Here is a 15,082-nt window from a genome sequence, read left to right as displayed (position 1 = left end):
TAGAATTAGTTTGATGCGATATTTTTTTGGATGAAAAGAAATTATTCAAGTGTTTCTGCTTGGGACTGAGTCAAAACTTTTTTCTTTTTTTTTTGCCGTTAACAGTGAATTGCATTTATTCGAAAATTGCTAATAGGGAGGTTTTTTTTTATTAAATTCATGACCACAGCTTTTACACTGCGCACAGAGTGAACCTCAGTAAGTGAACCCATGCAGACTAATTAGAGCAGTTATTCTAATACGGGCTGCATGTAGGGCGAGTTTGCAGCGAATTGAATTAAATTGAGGGAAACCTGTTCTTCATTTTTGCCAGACCCCCCTGGACCCGCCCCTCGGGGCGCCTGGAGGTCCTCCGCATCCCAATTTGAGGATCCCTCTCTTCCCCCCCTTAGCACGACCCCTCGGTTCTCTCGGCCGCGCGCTTCTGTCCCGGACGCGGCCAGGCACGGGTTAAAGTGGTGACGTGGTGCTCCCGAAGCGGTGACCCGCGGGGGCAGCCAGCGGGGGCTGCAGGGGGAGAGGGACAGAGATCCGAGGCTGGGGTCCGGTTTGGGAACAGAGACTCCAACGAGCACCGCAAATCTTCCTCCGCGTGTATCGTAGACGCTGGTCGTGTATATTACGCGTCTTCCGCATTCATCTCCAACCTGCGGCTGCTTTGCGCACATAGGTATCAGTTTAAACGTATTTTTTTCCGCGTGGAAACAATTTTTTTTTTTTTACTGCAGGATTAGTTGCTTTGTTTCTTTAGTGCAGAGCGACACAGCGAAGCAGACCGTGCCTCCCTTTCTGTGGAGCGAGCACGTCACAAGAATTAACTTTTACGCAGAGACTTGTCTGGACCGTTTGGACTTGATCAAAGCCTCGCAAAAATGCCATGGACTCTTTAACGCATGTGCTAAATGTTTATAGTGTTGAAACAATTGAAGCCGTGTGCTCATGGCATTGGGCTGTGTGCGCTCTCCACGGGCCGGGGCCGCTCATCCCGGCCGGGAAGAAAACGCCTCTGAAAGTCGGCACGACGGCTTTATGTAGCAGGCGTTGTGTAGGTGGTGTTGAATTTTAAAAAAGGTGGGTAGGCTGTGACCTCCAGCCGGTAATTAGGCCTATCGTTTGACAAACAAATAATCAGTGAGATCTCACGAAGAGAGCTCTTTTAAAACTACTCCGTAAATAAAAGCGACCGCAGTGTGCTGTGGCCTGGCTTCCACTCCACCATGGCTGCAGGTTGGCGCACAGAGAGCGGGAGGATGGCCTGAAAAACCCGTGGTTCACTTTGATTAAATGGAGGACAAATCTGTCTTTCTGCTGGATACCAGAAAGACGCATGTGCCGGGGGGAGGGAGATAGGCCTTCCGCCTCTGCCACATACTTTTTCACCTCATCCATTTCGACGCACAGGTTCAGCACAATCACAAATGCAAACAAAACAATACTGGACAGAAAAGGATGTGTGTGTTTGCGTGGCTATCTATAGTTATGAGGGCCGATTTTGGTTCCATACCATCATAGTGAGGACATTTTGACTGGTCCTCACAATTCCATGGTGCTGTTTGAGGGTTTAAAGGTTCGAATTAGGTTTGGGTGAGGGTGGTTAGTTATAAGTTGTAAAGGGTTAAGGGCTAGGGAATGCATTATGTCAACGAGTGTCCTCACAACTATAGACGCGTGTGTGTGTATGGTTACTTGTAAGATATACAGTATCTTTGTTGGTGAGGATGGAAGTGGGTGTATTTCTGCACAAGCGTGCTGGATGATGTCCCTCTGCCCCCTCCCCTGAATAAAAAAAATGCGAGGAAGCTCCCTTCTAGTCTCTCCTAGACCAGACGAGGAGAGAGAGTGTGCATGAGAAGGAGTTTCTCCATCGATTCTCTGTTTTGGTTTTCAGCTCCATTGTGTGAGAGAGAGAGGGACAGAAAGAAAAAGAGAGAGAGAGAGAGAGAGGTAGAGAGGGTTGACGCGTCATCCAGACATAAATTTGCTATTATACAGCCTCACGGAGACTCACGTCCACAGGATCCGGCGCTTGTGATTCGGGAAAACCCCCTCGGTGGATAAATCCAGCAGAGAGCGACAGTAATGCGTACAAGAAGCGCGGCGCTATTTGAGTGCATGCATTTCTATGTGTGTTGGTCTGGATACGTCGTGTAGAAGAAGCCGGAGTTGACAAGTTTAGGCAGAAAGAAGAAAGACTCGTTTTTGTTTCCTTTTCAATTTCACATCCTTAGATAGCCTGATCCGCTGTATGGAGACGCTCGTTGTATAGGTAGGTCTTTTATTTTGTACGTTTAATTATTTCATATATGTGTCGATTTACTATCATTTTTCAGGAGTTGTGACACTTGCTGTTTGTACCATTAAGCTGTTTGGGGTTGTTTTGTGTTGTGGTTCAAACACTAACAAAAGGAAAAACAATATTTATTTATATGACTTTTGAAACACAGTGATTACGCGATTGAGGTGATTTTTGTTTCATTATAGGACTAAAGCTCCGGGAAACTTCTTTGCGTAATCGTTATTCCAGGCCCCCCGACAACCCTGACATCGTATTTAATCCCACTTGTTAAATACCTGACTGTGTGTGGATGGATGCAGGTTTTTATGAGTGGAAAAAAAAATCTTAATCCCTTTCTTGAACGTTTGAATATGCAGTTGGGGCCTCTGTGGGGGCATGTGCCAATGTAGTGGCACACACACACACACACAAAAAACACACACACACACTCACACAAAGTGTGTTAACCATGTGAAGTTGGCTGCTATTGTAATATTGTCATATTATATGAGGTTGCACGGTAACATTGTGTAAGGATACTGCGTTACTGTTCATTTAGTTGACTCGGTTTCTCCCTCTCACGCACGCACGTACACACACACACACACTTTTTTGGACACCCTGTATGACTTATAGTTTGCAAATAAAGACACATTTAAGTTCATCGATGGATCCATTCAGATATCAGAGTCTCTTATAACATATCCCCATACAGCCTATGTGATGTATTGCCTTACATTACTTTAACTGGGTAATATCCTGGTTAATTTATATAATTGCTGCCGCAGACTCGCAGTCACATATGTCTAATTTACGAATAATTGTGGTTCTTGTCCTGGAGTCACGTCGGATATAATGTTCACATCCGCACGAAGTTTATCACATTAGCACTTTAGCTGCAGAAAAGAAAACAAACTTCAGCTGCACAGTCCAGTGTGGGAAAGTCTTACATTTAATACCTGCTTCGTCCCATCACTCATACACACATTTTATTTAATTATTTTATATTATTAAGTCTGTTTTTACACATAAGTACACAGTGTGTACATTAGGTTAAACATTGTTAATTTTTATTTAATAATTTAACTTTACTGTGTATAAATCACAAAGTAATAAATGGTTATTTTCTGGATCACACAGTGGTTACTGGACGCATGTCTGGTTTAAAGTTTGTGGGTTGTGTAGTTACTTTTTCTCTTTTCAAAGTTTAACTTTGTGTACAGCATGTTGTTCAGTTCCTATTGTTTCCGTTTGACTTGCAGCGTCAAATTCTTAATCAACTTGGTCTTACATAAGCTTTCTCCTCGCCGCAGTGTGATGTGATGAGGTGTTTTGGATCATCTTTAATAAAAAAATACGGTCGAAATGTGACCAGTTGGATGATAAACAATCTGTTATAGGACACGATGCTGAAAATGCTTTTGTGTGTTGTAAGTTTTCAGAAATCCTGTTTCTCCTTCTGTCTCTTCTCGGGAGTCAGTACAGCACGTTACAGTTAAACCTCTGAGTCACACAGAGAAACGTGTTGCAAAATCACCTCTTTGTTTCTGTTGAAAGAATCGATTGAATTACTTGAATATTTGAGTGATGAATTGCATGGGGTCACGTGACCTGTTGACCCCGTGCCCCACACTCGAGCAGTGTTGCACTATGTGGCACAAACATTTTTACGCATGATTTTTTTGTACACGCTGCGTTTAGAGCTTTTTCAATTTGACAATATGGGATTTATACCGATCACAGTCATATGATCGTGCCTGTGCCTGCATTTCGCAATGAGGAGGAAGTGCTGTGGAAAATGGGGGGATACGATGAACGCGCAAGGAGCTGGTGTGTCACACTTCAAACACAAAATGTGTTTAATCCCATTACTACGTGCGTAGTATTAACATTTCGGTCGCTGTTAAGATTCAATTTTTCTCCTTTTTTTTTGCACATGAAACTGCTATGCACCCACACGCACACAGGACGGCACGCTATGGCTGTTTACGTTCAAATGGTAATGATAATTAAAGCCTCCACCTGCGTGTTTTGATGGCCCATAAATAGACGCTGGTGCTTTCATCTCAGCCATACAGGCCTGGTGGTGGTTACAGCCGGATATATGGCGGTGTGACAGGTACTAATTTGGTGCCCAAGCTATTCCCCCCGTCACCATCATCATCATCTTCTTCTTCTACTGCACCATCATCCTCTTGATCTAAAGGTGTCAGTCTAAGTGCGCCTTTAGTCTTACATGGCACAACAGTTTCCCTCCTTAATTTAGGCACTTTTAAAACGTTTTGATGGAGAACCACCTCATTTCGCTGCTTTTTCTTTCCCACCCGACCCCCTTCACGTCTGTGAGTCATGAGCTCCTCTCCAGCCTATCTGTCAGGGTGATCAGAGATAGCAGCATCTGTCCAGCGCACACAGCGGAGAAAAGGTCATGTTGTTTTTGTGTCCAGTTGACTTCCGACTCCATCGTGTCTTCTTCTTTGTTTTTCTTCTTACTCTACGCTGCTGCCGATGGCCACCAAAACAAACAGGTTTCAGAACGATGCAGCCACATCTCCACAAAGCAACAGCCTTGTGTCTTATATCAGCGTCATATTTCGAATGCACTTTTACGCGCTAATGTGGCTCCATTGTCCTATTGGGGTTGCACCACCTTCACGCAACCGGGCGTCTCCGCCGGTGGAGGCAATCTTGTGTGGAAATTCTCATCGGTAAAGCGCGATCAGAAATATTGCCAAGGATGAGACGGTTGCCCTGCATGGAGGGGCCTCCCGTGGAGACAGCTCTCCATTTGGACCTCATTTTGAAACCAGCCTGGTCAATGTGTTTCCCGTTGACTGCGAACGCTTTCTTTTTAATATGGTCCCGTTTGGACGTTCAGCTGTTTATTTAGTTAATAATGTCGGGGACGCATTGCATCTGACTCTAAACAGGCTTCTTCCACTTTTTAAACGCGCGTTAAATAGCTTGTTTACCTTTCATTTTACGGAGACATAACTCTCCGTGAGGTAAAGTTGCAAGAGTTCACGTTCACAAGAGGCAACACTGAAATTACGCACGTCGGGCTGAGCCAAAATGTGGTCTTGCGCAGCCATGTGGGTGGAAACAAAAGAGGCTAAATCTGAATTTAACACCATAAATGATGTTTTTATGATTTATTTATACTTTTATTTCATTCGATTGTGACATACAGACCGCAGTGCGCAGTCGCCACACCTCCTCCAAAACTATAGGGAGGACCGTGCCTCGGCCGGCCGCGGGGCTGGACGGCAGGAGGAAAAAAAAGCTGCGGGGATGTGTGGCTCCCTCGCCGCGGAGGAAGAGGTCATGCACGCTGGGGTCTGTAGAGTGTGAGGAAGAGAAAAGAGAGGGGGAAGAAGAAGCAGCGAAGAAGGGAAGGTGGAAAGTGTCAGTCAGGAACGCTTCATTGCTCGAGGACAACTGCGCACAGGACCGGTCTGTTTCAAGAGCAATCAGTCAATCCGCATTAATTACCCCCACCCCACCCCCAACACACACACACACACACACACACACACACACACACACACAAACACACGCACACACAAACGCACACACTGAAGGCAAACACAGGGCACGCAAACACGCACTCACACTCACACGCACGCACACACACGCTCGTGCTGGCACACGGACCGGTAGAGGTTGGGGTGCCGTGTGTTTTTGCTTTCTCTCTCTCTCTATACACACGCACACTCACATTAGTCTATGCACGCACACACACGCCCAACCCCCACCCTTTAAGTGAAAAAGAGCCAATAAAAATCAAGCCATAAAGGGTTTTTCCTTGTCACTAAATAAATTAAATGCAGATTTCTGTTATAAGTGGCGGACCCCCTTTGTGAGCTGCGGAACAAGATTCTTTATTGTCCCCCTGTCATTAGTGCCGAGGACAACACTGCTCAGGGAGCAGGGATGGAAACCAAGTCCTATCAAAAATAAATACATATGGACAATGTATATTCTACACAGGCAATGGGTATGCGGCCGTCTGCATTGACATTTCCTGGCATTTGTCCTGGTCCTGATGTGTCCTCAGCTGGAATCAGAAAGTGACAAAATGCCTCTTAGAAAGCACATGAAATCCAACCTATTTAAAAAGTTACCCATCTAATTGTCCTGCTACAGAGGCCGAGCAAATGGGTGTGAAGCCTGCTTGTATTTTGATGGACAGAGTTACACAACTGCACCAGACTCTGTCATTTTAATATACATTCTTATGCATTAGTGGTAATTCACAAATATCTAGTGGTCGTGGAGAGTTTCAATTTCCTATAATTTGGATTTCGTCCAGAAAATTGAGTGCGTGTAGCCTGTGTGTGTGCGTGCACGTGGGTATATTGCAGCCCATTGGAGAGCGCATGCAGGACTGTGGAATGCAGGCTGCTGTGTAAATGGGAAAAGAGGGTAACGATTATCTAATTACAGACATGATAAATCTGCTCGCTTTGGCGTTATTTGATTTAAATTATGTATGTATCAATTAATTTCACTGTATATGGCTAAAAGTTTTACTCGGTGCAGAAAATTCATATTAAGCCTTATATCAATCTATGACTGTAGAGCAACTCGGTTCCCCCTTGGTCCAGTTATGTTGTGTTTGGGGCTGGAGCAAAGCAATGGGAAGGAGTGGGATCCTTTTATAACTTCAGTTCACACAGTCTGCATTTACTTTATGAGCTGCATGTGTATGGACAGGTTTAGTAAAAAAAGCACACATATAAATAACATTTTATATAGCCTATTTATTATTTAGTGGTCAAATGTCTACATCTATTCCGTAAACTATATATATATTTATATATATATATATATATATATATATATATATATATATATATAAACACGAGTGTTTGTGTATTTACATTTGTTTTATTTTTATTTGCAGCCTACTTTTTGTATTTTTGTTAAAAATATAAAGCATAATTCATTATAAAAATATTTCAATATTTTAGAAAAATTTAGGGTTTGTAAATTTGACATGATCCGTGTTCATGTTACAATCTTGTATTGAAACGCTCGCCTCAAGAGTCCGTCCCTCTATTCCTCCCCTCAGAAACAATGAATGAGCTATTTCATGATTCCAAGTGACCCACCGGTGAGGCTTCAGTGTGACAGAGGAAATGTTCACTTAATCCTCACTTACACCTGGCGATAAAATAAAAAAAAAAAACTTTAAAGGCGACATTTCAGACGCAGGCGGAGCAGGGTGTGCTGAGTCCGGACCGTCTCTCGCTGTGGCCTTTTTAACACACAGCAGAGACAATCCTCCATCCCTCAGTTGGTCAGCAGGCCTGTGTTTGTTAGTCTCTCTCTCTCTCTCTTCTTTGTTGTAAAAACTTTTCTCGCTCCGTGAGTGTGTGTGAGGAAGAGGAGCTCCCTGGCAGCAGCAGCAGCAGCAGTTTCCCGGTTCTTGCGGCCGCTCTGTCCTCCATATTCCCCCCGAACACACCGTTGTTATTGCACCGGTCCGTGCACGGAGCGTCTAGGTTCGATACCACGTGCAGTTTCCCCTCTCTTACCGTATTCCCTTTGATTGAGTCACTCTTGACTCTGCTGCGGCTCGGGGGGCCAGCGGGGCTCTCCGTGGGGGCCGCCTTGAAACCGGCCCTGCTTATCTGCTTTCATCGTGGAGCGCGGGGCCGCCTTGAAACCGCAGGGGCGGTAATTGCTTTTTTCAGGCAGCCCAGTGCGGACTGGCCAGCAGCCAATCAGAGCCTTGTTTACACTCGGTGATTGACAGCGCGCTGGCGAGGTTCCAGCCAATCGGGCGGCTCGCAGAGGCGCGGCCCCGAGGTTTTAACCCTTTGCCTCCGCGCGTAAACAAACGCGCACGTCAGCCTATAGCGGCTCATATATTTCGACATGGAAACACACGAGCCCGGATCCTTCCACTTTTAATTGGCGAAATTAGTGAACCGTGCGCAAGGCTCACCCCGAAGACAGCAACGCTTTCGAAATACGCACTGATTCAATTTGCCCGTGCGTGTGTGTGACACAGACAGGTAAACAGACACAACAGCAGTGACACACAAAATACTTGAACGTGCAGTTAAGTTATACTATGCCGTTTAAATTTACGTGAAACCCTCCTAAACCTCGCCCCCTCCAAAAATGCACATAAAAATAAAGCACTTTATCCCGCTAACCCTTCCTCCACACGAGCCTGTCTGTGTTCATGTGTCATTTCGAACGCTGGGGAACGACACATTCATTTAAATGTATCGCACTGATGAGATGCATGTTGGTATTTTGAGCATACAAAAAATCTGAATATTATAAGAGCACCCACCAACCCTCCACACACACACACAGACACACACTTCGCTGCGTGTATATCCCTGTACATGTTAAACTGAACAATTCATGGGTGCTATATTCCAGTGAACACATTTCATCTATCAGATTTAACTTGTTGCCCATTTGGCCATAAACTCTTTATCTTGCACATTTTTTTGTTGTTGTAAAATTTAAACCTGATTTAAATCCAACTCCTTTATTTTAGTTCCAGTGGACACATTTTCTCCATCCAACTAAACTTGTTGAATATTTGTCAAGGAGTGTTTGCAAAATTTAAATCTGATTTGTAAATTCCTCCTTTCAGTTCTATTCCATGTGGATGCGTTTCCTCTGTCATACTTAACCTGTTGCAGCTTCTTATCTTGCGCATTTCTTTTGCAAAATGTCTCGCATTGCAAGAAAACTCTTCATGTCCAATAAATCAAGACACGGATCCCGCTAATAAGGATTTATTTGGCTAAACTCATGCAGTCAGGCCGAGTGGGGAAAAAAGCGGATTTCCCTAAAGGAGCATCAATAAAACTATCACATCACCGCTGTCACATGGCAAAAAAAATAACGATATACTCTCGGAGCATGGAGGATCACACAGAATAGGCTGGATGCTGTGTGCTCTCCACCGGTGATCAGACCGCGCTGGCGGGCTCCTCTCCTCTCCGTCCCCGCACACCGAGCAGGAGCGGCGGCCTGAGCTGCGCCGCCTCGCCTCCTCGCATTCTCAGCCGTGCGCCTCGCTGTGCGCCGAGGGCTCGCAAATCAAACGCCCGCCGTTTGGCTCCGCGGCGCCGGCGCTGGCTCCCTCATTGGCTCCTGCCGCCTCAGCCAATGGCTGCACGCGTTCACCGTCTGGGGCGGGAGGGAGGGTGGGGAGGAGGAAGGGTGGAGGCGGCGCGGAGGGGGTGGGCGCCTCACGGGCACGCTTTCACATTGTCGTTCTCAAACCAATAGGCCTACGCGTTCGCCCCCCCTCCCCTCCCCACACGCACGCAAGCTCACACACTCTCTCTCTTCCTCGCACACACACACACCCCTTCATCCTCCTCCTCCTCCTCCTCCTCCTCTCGGCGTGTCTGAGTCTCCGGCTGCATGAACGAGCCTCGATTCACTACAAGCCTGAACTTCTACGATGCGTCTCTCCCATACCTCAACTGACTGCACAGCACAGTCCACACAGCAGCAGCAGCAGCAGCAGCAGCAGCAGCAGCAGCATAGGATGTAATCAATCCCACATGTTCCTCCACTGCGACTCGGGGATTTTCACTTTGACTGTTTTTTACTATACTTTCTTTTTCTTCTTCTTCCGTCATTACAATAGCCCCGCTCGCCATGCACAGGATATATATAACTTATAACCAGTAAGTACAGCCACTCATTTCTATAGCTTTATAAGCTTTATAATGAAGGTGCTGGATGTGGATGTTTTTTTTTATTTTTAGTTCAAGGCGAACGCTGCGTGCATGGAGACTGTAGATGTGAAATTCTACTGTTTTATTTAAATGAATGGGATGCATTTTTTTAAAGACTGCGCTGGGTTTTTTTGCACTGGAGGAGTGAATGTGGAGATAAAAGCTGATGCTTTGCTGCACCTCACAGAATGATGTTAACAAAACACTAAAGATCTACAGACATCCCCCGGCTAATTGTGATATTTGCGTAAAATCTACGCGGCGACTTTACAGTATTTTTGACGTGTTTCATTAAACAGCCTGTTTCCTCTGGGCTCGGCATTCTTGACCTCTCTCTCTCTCGGTCTCCACAGCCCAAATTACTTGTGTGTTTCTTATTCATCCATGGCACTATTCACAGCCGCTCGCCTTTCAGCGCTTCCTCACTTTCATAGATTATAAATTGTAGATTATTTCTTTGTTAGTTTTTCCTCTGGTGCCTGTGTGTGTGTGTGTGTGTGTGTGTGTGTTAGTGTGTGTGTGTTTTTGTTTGATAGAGAGCGAGACAGAGAGGTTTATTGCAAACTGCAGCAGCCCACTCCCTGCCTGCTGCTCCCCCCACCCCCCCACCCCTCGGTGATCAGGCTGTGCAGACGCCGTGCTTGCCCTCGCCTCGGCCGGGCTTGTCTCTCCTGTTCAGCGGGCCTCTGGATGTAAGGATTTAGTGCTCCGGTGAAGCTCTGCGACTTTACTTTTATTGCAAAATTGTTGTAATCTAACGGCCAACTGAAATGAACGTCCTCTATCTCCTATTATATATTTTATTAAAAGCTCCACTTATTTATGATTTTGTAGATTACAAAATACGTATTTTATTTTTTTTAATGAAACATGGACAGAAACATAATATGCTGGCTTTTTTGTATTGAGTTCGTGAAATGTCATTTCCCACAGTTGTGGCTACTTATTGTAGGGGGGGAGGTTTGGTCTGGTGATAGTTTGACCCTTTGCATGGCAGTGGTGGTGGAGGTGTGTGTGTGCGCGTCTGGGGAGGTGTGTGTGCTCGTGCGTACAGTATGTGTGTGTATGGGGGTTTTGAGGGAGTCTGCTGGTCGGAGTGGAAGGAAGTCTGAACCCCTTCCACACACACACGCACAGGCGCACACACAAACACACACACACACACACACACACACAAACACACTCACACACACACACACACACACACACACACACACACACACACACACTACTACAGCACATCCAAATGATAATTTCCCCAAACTGTTACGCAGGATTCGCTCACGTCGTTGTGTTTGCTTGGCGTGCGATAACACTGGATTTAGATCCAGGTTGGTAAATGCAGTCTGAGTGGGTCTCTGTTGACGCGGAATGTAAACACGCAGGACGTGTGTTTACGGCCTAAAATTTAAAAAAACGTATAGACAAACGTCAGGCGAGAGTGGTGTGTGATTGATGTCCCGTAGAGACGGGCCATTGTTTCTCACAGCCTAGGGGACAGGAGAGGAGAGAGTCCATTTTGCCTTCCCCGTGCGCTCGTACAGTAGCCTGCCTTTCTCTCCTTGCGCTTGTTCCATCCTCACCGTCGACGAGATGTGATGAACAGTATCAAATGGTAAATTATATGAACGCACTCGCATTTGTTGCAGAAAAATGTGTCATGGGATGCAATTTGATTTGGGCAATTTTATGTTTGGGAGTGCCCTTACGCACAACACGCTCACGAACACTTTTGGAGCCTCTGCTACAGCTGCTAAACTTCGGAGAGGTTTTTTTCCCCCAAACACAATCCCTGAAAGTTGGAGTCCTTGGGCAGCGTGTGTGTGTGAGCCTGTGTGTTCGTATGTGTGCCTGTGTGTGTATGTATGTCTGTGTCTGTGTGTCTGTGCACGTTAAAGGAGACTTGAATATCCCTGCTCATGCAGCCTATATATTCTTTCGCACTTCAAAGCCTCTGGTCCACCAGAGCATTTGATATTTTCTTTGTTCCTTTATCGTTGATTCCTGGGAGGTGCTATCAGCATCGAAAGAGCGCTGGATGGACGTGCCATGCATTGAAAGGCCCGTGAGGAGATGGACTGCTGAGGTGTGTGTGTGTGTGTGCGTGTTTGGTGAAGGCAGGCACCCAGCTCTCCCATATCTGCGCGTCACAGGGAGTCCTATTTAAGTAAATGACCTGCGCTATAAGGCACACATATAAAGTCGATGATTTCCTAGTCTATTTCACTGTTTATTGCCCCGCTCTCTCGCACATGGAGCATGAAGGTGATTTGATTTGTGTTTGTGATTACACTGAGCCTGTATTGTATATGTAGCGGGGATGCATGGCGTTTGCCATTGTCAGGAGGCGAGGGCCACTGCTGCTGACTCCGTATATGAGTTAATAGAAATGGCTTTATATATATTTTTTATATTATCCCTGCTTTCGTTAATAAGCAACACTACAAATAAGAGTCTTGTTCACAACGCTGCCACGTATAACAAGTCAAGCATTAAGGCGAGACAATAGTAAATACACCAACAACAATAAGGTTTTGCAAAGTTTGATAAAATTTATAAAAGCTCTACGACACCATTGATTACGCACATCTGTCCATTGTCAATGCAGTTTTTTATTCTAGAAATGTACAATAGGCTACCGTCCATTGACAGCAGCACAATGGTGAAACAATGGTAAATACATAAATGAAATCAGGTTAAAATTAGGTTTAATTGTTAAAAGCTCCACAACAAGCACCATCGATTCATTACGCACACATGTCTCCTTTCAACGCATTTTTTAATTCGAGAAATTCACAATTCCAAACCTTCCATTGATGCAACCACGTATTAACTGTAAACCATGTGCTCACATTTTATGACACTGAATGAAGAAAGAAATCAAACTTAATTTGCATAAACAATAACCACTGACCGTGGCAGAAATGTGTGTGCGTCCTTCTGTTTTGGACGCTTTGTGGACGGACGAAGTTTGGGAATGGATTTCTGTTATGGATAAAACCTGCTGTTACGCATTCTTGCCCAGTGCAGAATGGTTTCTTTATATTTTGGTGCGAGAGCCCCCCGAGCTCCGTCTTGTTTACGACTGGTCCTCGTTCAGTTCTGACTCGTCCTTCATCGAGAAGGGTTTGTTTTAACCAGTGAGAACTCCTGCGCCGTAGATGCACCATTGGTTTGTACCTGAGCCAAATCTCCCCTTTACTTTCCATTCTTTTCGCGGATAAAGAAGGCTCCCGCGTGCGTTAGTTGCATCGTGTTTGGTCACAGGAGGAGGAGGAAGAGGAGGAGGAGGAGGAGGAGGAGGAGGGGGTAAAGACTCTTCTGTTGGTGCCAAATATGTAGTGTGGAGTAAATCCGCAGAAACTCACCTTTTATTTGTAATCTGCAACTCAGACTTTACACTCGTCTTCCTGCAGCTGGCACAACTCGTCATTAGATTTAACTTGACTGATGGAAACCAATCAGTGAGAATAGTGTGTGAATTTGGTCTTTTGTGACATTTAAAAAGCTTTTGGGGGGAAATGCTGCTTGTTTGTGTAAACATGACGCTTCAGCCTTTTCTCCTGCGCTACATCCCCGCTCGGCTCATTATTGTCAGCGCTTTGACGCGTCTCCTGCTCTCTCTTTTGTAGGACATGACGGGGACTCCGTTCCTGCCCTGCGAAGCCAAAACTCCGCTCAATGCGAGGGGAGCCCGAAGTTCATAAAAGGGATTATTTGCATCTGGGTGCCTGAGACCTTCGGTGCCTCCGGATTTTACTTTTTTTTGGGACTTGGGGATTTATCGGTTCTCGCCAGTGATGGAAAGCCGAGATTTCGCTCCTCCGCACCACCTCCTGACGGAGCGGAGCGCGCTGGTGCACAGCGCCGCGTCTCGGATGGCGCCGGGCGGCCACGGCTCCGTGCAGCACCCGGCTCACTTCCAGCCCGGGAAATACTACTCGTCTCACCTCTCCATGGCTCCGCACTCAGGTCAGTTTTCAATGCAGCCCTTTTTCTCGTGAATGAATGACAAGTGTGCGTTTATTCACAAAAGAATAATCAGTTACTGTCTTTTGTCTGAAGCATATGTTTTCCATATTGCAAACTTGGAGAAAGCTCTTCGGGACAAACTAGAATTTACTGTGGAAGGAAATTACGACTTTGTGGGCATTTAGAGATTAGCAATAAGGGGCAGGCATATTAAAGAGTTTTATGTTTTTACTTTGTTTAATGAACTGTTTATGGCATATAGCTGCTTGCTGAGCGTATTACATGAGAATAAATATCATTTGTCAGTGTAGGGATTTCAGCCTTGAGTTAAAGCAAAAATAGGCCATGAAACCTAGCGGGGAAACTTGGAAATTAGATTAACTATGAAATTTACGACAAAGCCTACCTTATTCCCCTTTTCCTTTTTGTTTCAGACTTTAAATCTCCCAACAATTAAAACACATATTCCAGGATTATTCTCCTTTATCACACGGGGCTTATTAAGTATAATCTTGTCATAGATTTATATGGTTTCATCAATTAGTAAAGTACTAATCATTGCCGTTTGATTTAATTAATTAGAATTGGGTAATTCCACTGCTTATATTTCCCATTAAACAATAAATTAAAGCTATTAGCTGAGTCCTTCCCTTATTTGCGCAGTTTCCTTGCAACGTTTCATGTGTGGTACCAGCACAGACTCACAGTGGTATGGTGGTGGTGCATTTTATAGAGGCACACGCTGGTTTGTACCGGTCGCAAACTGGGGGTCGCAGCGGTGCAGGGGTTGGGTGAGGTGGCGGTGGGGGTCTCTGGCTAATAGAGGTGCGGGTAATACCAGAAAATCCGGTTTCTATATTGAGCGGGGACGTGACGGGGTGCGAATGGGTTGACAGTGCATGCATTAGATTTAACAAGTAGCTTTGGTATCCTGTCTCAATAGGAGAGGAGGGGGGATGGGAAGGTGTGTGTGTGTGTGTGCGTGTGGAGAGAGAGGGAGAGAGAAAGAAAGGCTCTGGTCGGATTCATACAGTGTCTAATAACAGGTACATGGACTAACTGGGTGAATGTGAACGTGCCCATTGAAAAACCTCATTAATTATCATTTGCA

At 45.4% G+C, this 15,082-nt stretch overlaps 1 protein-coding gene across 1 annotated transcript in view; it reads left to right on the top strand.

The window, feature by feature from the left end:
• The first annotated feature begins 9,741 nt into the window (after positions 1 to 9,741).
• Positions 9,742 to 15,082, top strand: part of bahcc1b (BAH domain and coiled-coil containing 1b) — a 54,171-nt gene continuing 48,830 nt past the window's right edge. The window contains exons 1-2 of the mRNA XM_062414363.1: positions 9,742 to 9,948; positions 13,632 to 13,971. Coding sequence (XP_062270347.1) covers positions 13,800 to 13,971 — 172 coding nt within the window. The 5' untranslated portion in view covers positions 9,742 to 9,948; positions 13,632 to 13,799. The remainder of the gene's footprint in view (positions 9,949 to 13,631; positions 13,972 to 15,082) is intronic.

Source organism: Platichthys flesus, chromosome 20, assembly GCF_949316205.1.
Source record: "Platichthys flesus chromosome 20, fPlaFle2.1, whole genome shotgun sequence".
Taxonomy (NCBI): domain Eukaryota; kingdom Metazoa; phylum Chordata; class Actinopteri; order Pleuronectiformes; family Pleuronectidae; genus Platichthys; species Platichthys flesus.
Note: the sequence above shows the minus strand (reverse complement) of the source record. Positions and strands in the feature narration are given on the sequence as shown.